This window comes from Chiloscyllium punctatum, chromosome 22, assembly GCF_047496795.1.
Source record: "Chiloscyllium punctatum isolate Juve2018m chromosome 22, sChiPun1.3, whole genome shotgun sequence".
NCBI lineage: Eukaryota > Metazoa > Chordata > Chondrichthyes > Orectolobiformes > Hemiscylliidae > Chiloscyllium > Chiloscyllium punctatum.
Genome location: NC_092760.1, coordinates 88,730,505 through 88,744,020, shown reverse-complemented (window position 1 = coordinate 88,744,020; position 13,516 = coordinate 88,730,505). Strand labels below are relative to the sequence as shown.

The window sequence follows — 13,516 nt, the reverse complement described above, 5'->3', positions numbered from 1 at the left end:
GCTGCAGAAGAACCTCTTTGCTTCTATACTCAATTCCTCTTGTTATGAAGGCCAGCATGCTATTAGCCTTCTTCACTACTTGCTGTACCTGCATGCTTACCTTCATTGACTGGTGTACAAGAACACCCAGATCTTTCTGTACTGGCCCTTTACCTAAATGGATTCCATTTAGGTAGTAATCTGCCTTCCTGCTCTTGCCACCAAAGTGGATAACCATACATTTATCCACATTAAACTGCATCTGCCACGCATCTGACCACTCACCTAACCTGTCCGGGTCACCCTGTAATCTCCTAACATCCTCCTCACATTTCACCCTGCCACCCAGCTTAGTATCATCAGCAAATTTGCTAATGTTATTACTAATACCATCTTCTATATCATTAACATATATTGTAAAAAGCTGCTGTCCCAGCACTGATCCCTGCGGTACCCCACTGGTCACTGCCTGCCATTCCAAAATGGAGCCGTTTATCACTACTCTTTGCTTCCTGTCAGCCAACCAACTTTCAATTCAAGTTAGTACTTTGCCCCCAATACCACGTGCCCTAATTTTGCTCACTAACCTCCTATGTGGAACTTTATCAAAAGCTTTCTGAAAGTCCAGGTACACTACATCTACTGGGTCTCCCTCATCCATCTTCAGAGTTACATCCTCAAAAAATTCCAGAAGATTAGTCAAGCATGATTTCCCTTTCATAAATCCATGCTGACTCTGACCTATCCTGTTACTACTATCCAGATGTGTCATAATTTCATCATTTATAATAGGCTCCAGCATCTTTCCCACCACTGAGGTCGGACTAACTGGTCTATAATTTCCTGCTTTCTCTCTCCCAACTTTCTTAAAAAGTGGTACAACATTAGCCACCCTCCAAGCTGCAGGAATTGAGCCCGAATCTAATCGAACTCTGGAAAATAATCACCAATGCATCCACGATTTCTCAAGCCACCTCCTTCAGTACCCTGGGATGTAGACCATCAGGCCCCAGGGACTTATCAACCTTCAGACCTAACTGTCTCTCCAACACCAATTCCTGGCAAATATAAATTCCCTTCTGTTCAGGTCCTTCAGCCACTGTTACCTCAGGGAGATTGGTTGTGTCTTCCCCAGTGAACACAGATCTGAAGTACCAATTCAATTCTTCTGCCATTTCTTTGTTCACCGTAATATATTCCCCTGTTTCTGTCTTCAAGGGCCCAATTTTAGTCATAACCATTTTTTTGCCTTTCACATACCGAAAAAAGATTTTACCATCCTCCTTTATATTTTTGGCCAGTTTACCTTTGTACCTCATTTTTTTCTGTGTATTTCCTTCTTAGTAATCCTCTGTTGTTCTTTAAAAGCTTCCCAGTCCTCCGTTTTCCCACTTATCTTTGCTATGTTATACTTTTTCTCTTTTAGCTTGATATGTTTCTTAACTTCCCTCATCAGCCACGGCATCCCATGCCTCCTCCTAGAATCTTTCTTCCTTTTTGGAATGAACTGATCCTGCATCTTCTGCATTATACACAGAAATATCTGCCATTGTTCCTCCACTGTCATCCCTGCTAAGGTATTGCACAATTGAGCTTTGGCCAGTTCCTCCCCCATAGCTCCATAGTTCCCTTTATTCAACTGAAGTAAGTATTGTCACTTCCAATTGTACCCTCTCCAATTGGAGATTGAAGCTTATTGTATTATGGTCACTACTTCCCAATGGCTCCTTCACTTGAGGTCCCTGATTAATTCTGGTTCGTTGCACAATACCAGATCCAGAATTGCCTTCTCCCTGGTAGGCTCCAGCACCAGCTGTTCTACGAATCCATCTTGGAGGCACTCCACAAAGTCTCTTTCTTGAGGTCCAATACCATCCTGATTCTCCTAGTCTACCTGCTTGCTAAAATCCCCCATAACAACTGTAGTAACATCTTTGCGACAGGCCAATTTCAGCTCCTGATTCAACTTACATCCGACATCCAGACTACTGTTTGGGGGCCTGTAGATAACTCCCTTAGAATTTCTCAGCTCCATCCACACTGACTCTACATCCCCGGATTCTAGGTCCCCCGCGCAAGAGACTGAATATCATCCCTTACCAACATAGCCACCCCACCCCTTCTGCCTGTCAGTCTGTCCTTACGATAGCACGTGTAGCCTTGAATATTCATTTCCCAGGCCCTGTCCACTTGAAGCCATGTCTCAGTTATCCCCACAATAACCTGCAACAAAGAGCTAGAACTTTCGTCCAGCCAGCACTTGGAATATTATGTACAGTTCTGATCACCACACTGCCAGATGGATGTGGATGCTTTGGAGAGATTTACCAGGATGTTGCCTGGTCTGAGGGACTTCAGCTATGAAGGCTGGATAGACTGGGTTTGTTTTCACTGGAATGCAGGAGGTTGAGGGGTGACCTGTCAGAAGTTTAAAAGGTTATGAATGGCAAGGATAGGATGCAAAGTAGGAGGCTTTTCCCCAGGATGGAGAGGTCAATTACAAGGGGACAAAGATTCAAGGTGCAAGGGGGCAAATTTAAAAGAGATGTGTGAGTTTTTCACAGAGTGGTGAGTGCCTGGAATGTACTGCCAGAGGTGGTGGAAGACACAATAGCAGCATTCAAGAGACACCTGGATGAATATATGAAGGGAAAGACTGTTACGGATCCTGGAGGTAAAGACAGTTTTAGTATAGGAGGGCAAAATGTGTGGGCGTAGGCTTGGAGGGCCAAAGGGCCTGTTCCTGTACTGTATTGTTCTTTGTTCTTCTTGTAAAAGGCTGTTACGGTAGCTTCACGGTCACGATTAACGAGATCATTTTTTTAATTCCAGAATTAGATTAGATTAGATTCCCCACACAGTGTGGAAACAGGCCCTTCGGCCCAATAAGTCCACACCGACCCTCCGAAGAGCAACCCACCCAGACCCATTCCCCTACACCTAACACTACGGGCAATTTAGCATGGCCAATTCGCCTAACCTGCACATCTTTGGATTGTCGGAGGAAACCGGAGCACCCGGAGGAAACCCACATAGACACGGGGAGAACGTGCAAACTCCACACAGACAGTTGCCTGTGGTGGGAATTGAACCCAGGTCCCTGGCACTGTGAAGCAGCAGTACTAACCACTCAGCCACCGTGAATTATGGAGTTCAAATTCCTGTAGCTGCTGTGGGAGGATTTGAGCCCACATCCCTAGAGGGTTACTCTGGGCCACTGGATTACTGGTCAGTCACGTTTTCACTTCCCCATCGTCTTTCCCACTTCAATATTTTTCAGAATCTGACAGGGCCACGTTCTAACTCCCAGCAGGAGACAGGCTATTCCTGCACCAGATAAACACTCAGTGAGCTCACTGGCCAGTCACTGGAGAATTGGGCTTGATTAAAAATAAACAAGGCAAAAGTGAGGACTGCAGATGCTGGAAACCAGAGTTTAGATTTTGCGCGAAATACCGACTTTCCTGCTCCTCAGATGCTTCCTCATCTGTGCTTTTCCAGCACCACTCTAATCTTAACTTAAAATTAAACAGCTGAGAGTTCATCCATCCACATTTTTGCTGTTTTTTTTCAAAAGCCATGCAGGAAACTTTTAGTGACACCACCACATCCACACTCATACCTTTGCCGTCGCTGACTTGATAAGATCGACCCTCATGTAATTTTTCCGAAGGACATGGTGGCTCCCTGAAGAATTAGTAAATATTTCAACCCCATCCATCGCCATGGTAATGTGGGGGCTGAGAAGGAAAATGAAAGTACTCATTGTCTGATTTTTATGATGTCATGGAACTGTTGATATTTACACAAAGGCATTTAAACACAATGTACAATCAAGTTTTTGAAAACATTACTAATAAGGTCTTTTTGTTTTAGCCGCACCTATGGCCTGCAGTCACTGACAAACCACAGTGCTGTAACCAAAACATGGTAATCTTAACCAGATGCTCTACTCTCAGGATTTAGTAATGGGTTTACTGTATCACAAAAGATAAAGTTGCCAATGTCCCAAGGGATCACAGGGCTAATCTCTCACTGAGGAAAGATGGCAGTTAACCTGAGGGTCACTAGGCAAGGAGAGAGGCCGAGAAGGAGACAAAAACAAATTGCTGGAAAAGCTCAGCAGGTCTGACAGCATCTGTGGAAGCATCACAGGAACAAACTTCTTTTTTTTTAAGATTAGATTCCCTACAGTGTGGAAACAGGCCCTTCGATGCCACAAGTCCACACCAACCCCCACAAAGAGTAACCCATTCCCCTCTGACTAATGCACCTAACACTATGAGCAATTTAGCATGGCAATTCACCTTTGGACTGTGGAAGGAAACCTGAGCACCCGGAGGAAACCCACATAGACACAGACAGTCACCAGAGACTGGAATCGAACCTGGGGCCTGGACGCTGTGAGGCAGCAGTGCTAACCACTGAGCCATCATGCTGTTAACTGATTTCTCTCCACAGATGCTGCCAGACATGCTGAGCTTTTCCAGCAACTTCTGTTTTTGTTTCTGATTTCAAGCATCTGTAGTTCTTTCACTTTTTTTTGGTTTTGTCCTTCAAGGTAACTTCAGCTGGTGCAGGAATTGAACCCATGCTGTTGGCATCAGCCTGCATGGCAAACCAGCCATCCAGCCAACTGAGCTAACTGACACCATCACATCAGCAGGTCACGGTGTCTGAAGGTGCTTCATTTTACATTGAACCAGTCATAAACTCAATCACACCTGCACCTGCTCAAACTAACATCCTATTATTTCAGTACAAGGCTGTTTACAAATACTTGCATACTTCAGCTGTCATGCAAAGTTGAGGATGTACACATTATTGATGTCAAAACAATCATCCAAGAAATCACACTGAGTCTTTCCAATGCCCTTCCGTGACTTAAACAGATCAAATAGGCCTAAAAAGCAAACAAGGTCAAGTTGTCATTTCCTTTTTAACATAATAATGAAACTGGGACGCAATGAGGTAACTCACCTAAAGGATGATTCTATTGAAAAATTAACAGCTGAAAGTAATGCAATGCTAGAGAGCTTTCTTCCCGATACATTTCCAAATCTCCATCAACCAAAACCTTACCTCAATGCCCCCCCCCACTGAGAGTTAAACATCACACAACACCAGGTTAAAGTCCATCAGGTTTATTAGTACTAGCTACTGGAGCACTGCCTGCTGAGGGAACAGTGCTCTGAAAGCCAGTACTTCCAAATAAACCTGATGGACTCGAACCTGGTGTTGTGTAAACTTTGTCCACCCCAGACCAACACCAGCACCTCCACATCATAGCCCCCAGCCAAGAGGCAGTTAAGAGTCACCCACATTGCTGTGGCTCTGGATTCTAACGTAGGGCTAGCAGTTTCCTTCCCTGCAGGACACTAGTCAACCATTGGGTTTTTACGGCAACCAATTCAGAGAAAAGGGAGGACTGCAGATGCTGGAGCCAGAGTCAAGAGTGTGGTGCTGGAAAAACACAGCCGGCTAGGCAGCATCTCCTGCTCAAAGGATGCTGCCGGACCTGCTGTGCTTTTCCAGCATTATACTCTCGTTTCCAGCAATCGATAACAGGTTCGTGGACATCACTGAACTTTTAATTCCAGATTTTCGTCGAATTCAAATTCTACCATCTGCCATGGTGGGATTCAAACTTGCCTCCCAAAAAAAAATCATCTGCATCTCTGGATTAATAGTCTCGCAATAATCCCACCAGACCATCGACGTCCCTGCCCTAAGAGGAAGGTGACAGTAAGTCTGCCCTCAAGTGGTGAACAATGGTGCAAATAGTCTGCGACAACACAGCGATCAACAGTGAGGGTTACTCACGCAACATCTTCCCAAACTCAGTTCTTCAAACTCAACAATTTACTGTTTGAAGAATTTTTTTTTTTAAAATGGTAACAGCAAAAAAAATCACAATTATTATACACTTAATCTGAATTTTTATGATTCTTTGATATTTTAGAAATGCAGGAGCAATGGTAACACTGCAAAATTTCAGATGATTGATCATGTTTAAGCAAAATGATTGTCAGTGTACTACTCTATCGTCAAACCCTGGAGGTCACTGACTAGTACAGTAAGTCAAAGTCTCTATATATTATTTCTATTTGACTATTTCAAAGATAGATTTTTATTGCTTCTGTAGACTGTTTCAATGTTTCAATTACTGAAGCCTCCTATTGTGCTTTTTTTTAAAAAAAATCTGTAAATTTGACTCTTGCAACACATTCCTGGCTGAACTCCCAAAGTCTACTATCCATAAACTCAAGGTCATCCGAAACTTTGCCTCCTGCGTCATTACTTGAACCAATTCCCCGAGCTCACTGATCCACCTTGGCTCCTAGTTAACTGCTCCAAACCCCTGCAAGGTCTCCACACTGAAGAGATCCAGAAAGAAACAGAATGGAGGTTTGTACCTGTTCGGAACCCAGAGCTCCTGACAGATTTCACTGCCCAGGCAGGTCTCCTTTGTCGCAATGACAGCATCACCAAATGGAGCAGTATCCTGAAACAAAAACCATACACTGGCATTATAGTCACCTATCAGCATTCAGTTTGATCTGTTCCTTTACAATTGAATTACCAGGAAAAGTCTCTTCACTTATGGACAGGAATTGCTTCAGAGCTGAATGTGTTCACAGGCAGTGAGGTTTTACATGTGGTTTTAAAATGAAATTTATCAATGCTTCTCAGTACCATGGCTCTCTTGGAGCAACTCAGACATGACGTGAAGTAATTGCAAATAAAGGCATCAGCACACACACTTGCACAAATTATGGTTTGGACATCAGGGAAACTCAGTGGTTAGCATTGTCTCTAGAAGGTGCCAGGACCCAGGGTCGATTCAGGCCTCGGACGACTGTCTGTGTGGAGTTTGCACATTCTCCTTGTACCTGCGTGGGTTTCCTCCGGGTGCTCTGGTTTCCTCCCACAGTCCAAAAACGTGCAGGCTAGGTGCATTGGCCATGCTAAATTGAATTAGCTTGATCACATATACTCATGAGTGCAGTGAAAGGTTTACAAGTTACCACTTACGGCATCAGCTTTGGTACAAAATTGCGGAGTAGTGTTTGGGGATTTGCAGGTGAGGTGGATTAGCCATGAGAAATACAGGAGTTATGGGAACAGGGTGGCGGGGTTGGGTCAGGGTGGGACGTTCTTCACTGCACCAAAGCAGACTCAAAGGGGCCGAACGGCCTTTGACCACAATGTCAGGATTCTAATGATTTTGATGGAGCAGCAGATTATTTGGATAGGGGTGGCTACTGCATTGATGCATCCAATAATAATTTAAGCCACAAATAAAAAGGTCCAATAGACAATAGACAATAGATGCAGGAGTAGGCCATTCTTCCCTTCGAGCCTGCACCGCCATTCAATATGATCATGGCTGATCATTCCTAATTAGTATCCTGTTCCAGCCTTATCTCCATACCCCTTGATTCCACTATCCTTGAGAGCTCTATCCAACTCTTTCTTAAATGAATCCAGAGACTGGGCCTCCACTGCCCTCTGGGGCAGAGCATTCCACACAGCCACCACTCTCTGGGTGAAGTAGTTTCTCCTCATCTCTGTCCTAAATGGTCTACCCTGTATTTTTAAGTTGTGTCCTCTGGTTCGGCACTCCCCCATCAACGGAAATATGTTCCCTCCTGCCAGAGTGTCCAGTCCTTTCATAAGCCTATACGTTTCAATCAGATCCCCTCTCAGTCTTCTAAACTCAAGGGTATACAAGCCCATTCGCTTCAGTCTTTCCGTGTAAGGCAATCCTGCCATTCCAGGAATTGACCTCGTGAACCTACGCTGCACTCCCTCAATAGCCAGAATGTCTTTCCTCAAATTTGGAGACCAGAACTGCACACAGTACTCCAGGTGTGGTCTCACCAGGGCCCTGTACAGCTGCAGAAGCACCTCTTTGCTTCTATACTCAATCCCTCTTGTTATGAAGGCCAGCATGCTATTAGCCTTCTTCACGACCTGCTGTACCTGCATGCTTGCCTTCATTGACTGGTGGACAAGAACACCCAGATCTCTCTGAACAGCCCCTTTACCCAATTTGATACCATTGAGGTAGTAATCTGCCTTCCTGTTCTTGCCACCAAAGTGGATAACCAGACATTTATCCACATTAAACTGCATCTGCCATGCATCTGCCCACTCACCTAACTTGTCCAGGTCACCCTGTAATCCCCTAACATCCTCATCACATTTCACCCTACCACCTAGCTTTGTGTCATCAGCAAATTTGCTAATGTTATTGCTGATACCATCTTCTATATCATTTACATATATTGTAAAAAGCTGCGGTCCCAGCACGGATCCCTGCGGTACCCCACTGGTCACTGCCTGCCATTTCGAAATGGAGCCGTTAATCACTACCCTTTGTTTCCTGTTAGCCAACCAATTCTCTATCCAATCTAGTACTTTGCCCCCAATCCCGTGCGCCCTAATTTTACTCACTAACCTCTTGTGTGGGACTTTATCAAAAGCTTTCTGAAAGTCCAGGTACACTACATCCACTGGATCTCCCTCGTCCATCTTCCAAGTTACATCCTCAAAAAATTCAAGAAGATTAGTCAAGCATAATTTCCCCTTCATAAATCCATGCTGACTCTGTCCTATCCTGTTACTGTTATCCAGATGTGCCGTAATTTCATCCTTTATAATAGACTCCAGCATCTTTCCCACCACTGAGGTCAGACTAACTGGTCTATAATTTCCTGCTTTCTCCCGCCCACCCTTCTTAAAAAGTGGCACAACATTAGCCGCCCTCCAATCCTCAGGAACCGACCCCGATTCTATTGAACTCTGGAAAATAATCACCAGCGCATCCACGATTTCCCGAGCCACCTCCTTCAGTACCCTGGGATGCAGGCCATCAGGTCCCGGAGACTTATCAACCTTCAGACCTAACAGTCTCTCCAACACCAAATCCTGGCAAATAGAAATTCCCTTAAGTTCAGGTCCTTCAGCCACTGTTACCTCAGGGAGATTGCTTGTGTCTTCCCCAGTGAACACAGATCTGAAGTACCCATTTAATTCCTCTGCCATTTCTTCGTTCCCAGTAATATATTCCCCTGCTTCTGTCTTCAAGGGCCCAATTTTTGTCCTAACCATTTTTTTGCCTTGGACATACCTAAAAAAGCTTTTACTATCCTCCTTTATATTCTTGGCCAGTTTACCTTCGTACCTCATTTTTTCTCTGCGTATTTCCTTCTTACTAATCCTCTGTTGTTCTTTAAAAGCTTCCCAGTCCTCCGTTTTCCCGCTTATCTTCGCTAAGTTATACTTTTTCTCTTTTAACCTTATATGTTTCTTTACTTCCCTTGTCAGCCACGGCCGCCCATGTCTCCTCCTGGGATCTTTCTTCCTTTTAGGAATGAACTGATCCTGCATCTTCTGCATTATACACAGAAATATCTGCCATTGTTCCTCCACGGTCTTCCCTGTTAAGGTATTAAACCATTGAACTTTGGCCAGTTGCTCCCTCATAGCTCCATATTTCCCTTTATTCAACTGAAATATTGTCACTTCAGATTGTACCCACTCCCTCTCAAATTGCAGATTGAAGCTTATTGTATTATGGTCACTACTTCCCAATGGCTCCTTCACTTCGAGGTCACTGACCAATTCTGGTTCGTTACACAATACCAGATCCAGAATCGCCTTATCCCTGGTCGGCTCCAGCACCAGCTGCTCCAAAAATCCATCTCGGAGGCACTCCACAAAGTCTCTTTCTTGAGGCCCGATACCATCCTGATTCTCCCAGTCTACCTGCATGTTAAAATCCCCCATAACAACTGTAGTAACATCTTTGCGACAAGCCAATTTCAGCTCCTGATTCAACTTACCTCCAACATCCAGACTACTGTTTGGGGGCCTGTAGATGACTCCCATGAGGGTCTTTTTACCCTTAGTGTTTCGAAGCTCTATCCACACTGACTCTACATCCCCTGACTCTAGGTCCGCCCGCGCAAGAGACTGAATATCCTCCCTTACCAACAAGGCCACCCCACCCCCTCTGCCCGTCAGTCTATCCTTACGATAACACATGTAGCCTTGAATATTCATTTCCCAGGCCCTGTCCCCATGAAGCCACGTCTCAGTTATCCCCACAATATCGTATCTGCCAATTTCCAAAAGAGCCTCAAGCTCATCCACCTTGTGTCTAATGCTTCGTGCATTCATATATAGAATTTTTAATTTGTTACTGCTCTCACCCTTCCCCTCAACCCTTATTTCACTCAACTTTACAGCATGATGCCTTTTCCAGTTTTCTGCCTCCTTGATACAGTTGTCTTTCTTGACTTCTCTTGTTCTAACTACCCCTTCAATTTCCTTTTTAAACATCCAGCTTGTCCCCTCCCCCCCGCTACTTAGTTTAAATGTAGCGGTGTTGCAGCAGAAAACCTGCCTGCCAGAATGCCGATCCCTGTTCTATTAAGGTGCAAGCCGTCTCTCTTGTAGAATTTATGGTTACCATAAAATATACCCCAGTGATCCAAGAACTTGAAACCTTGCTTCCTGCACCAGTTCCCCAACCACACGTTCAAGTCCATTATCTCCCGGTTTCTGGCCACACTAGCCCGAGGAACTGGAAGCAAACTGGAGATAACCACCTTGGACGTCCTGCTTTTTAGCCTTCTTCCTAGTTCTGCGAAGTCTCGCTGTAGTATGTTCCTCCTCTTCTTCCCGACATCATTTGTGCCGACGTGTACCACCACCTCGGGCTCTTCACCCTCGTCCTTGAGGATGTCCTGCACTCTGTCCAAGATGTCTTTCACTCTAGCACCAGGAAAGCAACACACCATCCTTAAATCCCGTCTGCTGCCACAAAAACCCCGGTCAGTTCCTCTCACGATGGAGTCCCCTATTACCACGGCTCTATGTGATGTCCGACTCTTCCGCTCTGCTTCTGCGGCAACTTTTGATTGACAAACATGGCCGCCTTGCGAACTGGTTTTCAACTGGTCCAGTTGAAAAGGAGATTCTAGTAAACACTGCAAAAGCTTCAAAATCATTTCTAATTTGTCCACCCCTCTAACAAACTTCAAACTCCCTTCCGAAAATGTACAGGCATTTTTGTATTATGTCAGCCAACAGAAAGTCTCTGCTAATTTCTAAACTTGCTTTCACACTGTCCAGGCATGTTCCCTTGGATTTTTCTTTGCACGTGATTTTTTTTGTTTGAAGTGCACAATCTCTACTTTCTTGCTCAGACATTCAAAAGGTGTGTAGAATTGCTGGACAGCCAACCTTATCAACTTACACTCAAATGTGCAAAGAATCTTTATCTTCTGGATATAAAACAAGCTCAGTATACATCGATATAGATCCAAAATCACTACTTGAACTTTGCAGTGGGAGAAGTAAGTAGAGTACCCTTCAGTATTACCGGAAATTGAATAGCAACTTCCAGTGCCTGCACAGAGTCATACAGCAAAAAAACAGACCCTTCAGTCCAACTAGTCTATGTCGTCCATAATCCCAAACTAAAGTTGTCCCACCTGCCTGCTCCTGGCCCATATCGCTACAAACTTATACAAATGCCCTTTTTTTGGTAAATATATTTATTAGCAAACTTTTTTAACTTTACAAACATAAGATTATTGAAAAAAAATACAATCAATAACATATCAGTACAATAAAAAGAAAAACACAAATTACAATACAACTACTGTCTATTAACTACTAACCTACCCTATAATACAAAACAAACCCTAACACTGTGCAAAGCAACACCAATAAATAAGTAAATAACGATAAGATAAAGCAAAACAAAACAAAAAGACACAGAATACAGACAAAGGAATGGGAGCATTGTATACATACCCATATTAACTCAGGAGTCCCCCTCTCCAGGGCCCAAGGCTCAACAAACCTAACTATCCTGGTTAAACAAACTCCCTAGTTAAGATAACTGATAAATCTATAGCCAAATAACTCAAGTAGGGCTGCTATGTTTTATAAAAATGGTCTGTTGTGTGGTGCACCATGTTTGTAAAAAAGGTCCAAGGGAATGTGCTCCATAATTAATTTCTGCCATCCCAGCAGGTTCTCAGACACCCAGTTCATCAGAATATTCTTCCGTGCACAATATGCAAGAATATTAAATAGTTTGTTCCCATGCCCGTCTAAAGATGGTAAATTCAGTAGACCTAAGAGGAAAGATATCGGGTCTACTTTGACTTCAGTCCTCAATACCCTCCCTATATCTCCCTTCAGTGCCGCCCCAATACACATGGAGCCTGTGGTATGTCCAGAAGCAATGGGTAAGAGGACCTACACTTATTTTACATCTGGGGCACACTGAAGATGCTCCATTTTTAAACTTCGCCAGACGTTCTGGTGCCAGGTGAACCCTGTGCAGAACTTTTAACTGCGTAGCACATGTCCTGTTACAGATTGAGATCTTTCGAGCATTCTCCCATATGTTCTCCCATGTTTCAGAAGAGATCGCCACTCCCAGCTCTTGCTCCCAGACCTCTCATAACTGGTTAATATCCTGCCAGGCCCTACCACCCAGCAGGCGATAGAGGACACTAACCGAAAGGGTGCTTGTGGAACATAGCAGCAGCCTCTCTGTATCAGGTTTATAGGGCTGAGTGAGAAACGTAGTCTTCTTCTGGATGAAACCCCTAACCTGAAAAAAACCAGAAAAGATCTCTGCTGGGCAACCCGCATTTGCGGCTCAGTTGCTCAAAAGACACCATAACCTCCTCCTCAAACAAGTCTCCCAAACTAGAAACTCCTCTTGCTGCCCATAGTTTGAACCCTGAGTCCACCATCCCTGGTCAGAACCCTGGCATGCTGACTATAGATGTAAGTGACGAAGTCTTGGATAAACAACCCTCACTCTGACACATCACCCGCCATGCCTTGACTGTACTAATGACAATGGGGTTCCAGCAGAGATCCAGAACTGTCCTCATCTTATCTATGAGCAACAAGTTAATAAGAAGGCACTTTGCTTGGGAGGCCTCAATGTCCAGCCATATTGAGTTTGGATTGTTTCCTACCCAATCACAGACAAAGGACAGCAGGGAACTCAATTGATATCTCCTGATGTCTGGGAAATCAACTCCTCCCCCTCCTTGAGGCAACTGCAATTTAGTAAGTTTGATGAGGGGCCGCCCACGATGCCAGACAAAGGAACCAAACCACCCCATAAGCTTCCGCAGAGTTGACCTGGGAAACATTAAAGGGAGCATACGCATGGGATAAAGCAAATGAGGAAGAACATTCATCTTAATGAGAGATATTCGGCCTAGCCATGAAATTGGAAGAGTCTCCCATCTCTGGAGATCTCGCCTAATATTGTCGAGCAAATGAGCAAAGTTAGTCCGAAATAACAGATCAAACTTGGGGGTAATAAAAATGCCTAGGTATCAGAACCCTTCCTGTGACCACTTAAAAGGGAACTTAGATTCACTTTCAACTTCTGGCACATCCTTAAGGTTCCCCTAAGGCATAGCGTCCGATTTTGCAAAGTTAATCTTATTTCCTGAAATAGCCCCAAATGAATTGATACATTCTA

The 13,516-nt window shown here is 44.3% G+C and overlaps 1 protein-coding gene across 2 annotated transcripts in view; it reads right to left on the bottom strand.

Annotated features, from left to right (window-relative positions):
* Positions 1-13,516, bottom strand: part of LOC140493842 (glutamine-dependent NAD(+) synthetase-like) — a 100,269-nt gene that overhangs the window by 52,228 nt on the left and 34,525 nt on the right. For both annotated transcript variants that reach the window (XM_072592801.1, XM_072592802.1), the window contains exons 7-8: positions 6,396-6,484; positions 3,602-3,719 (exon numbers count right to left, since the gene is read on the bottom strand). In XM_072592801.1, coding sequence (XP_072448902.1) covers positions 3,602-3,719; positions 6,396-6,484 — 207 coding nt within the window. The remainder of the gene's footprint in view (positions 1-3,601; positions 3,720-6,395; positions 6,485-13,516) is intronic.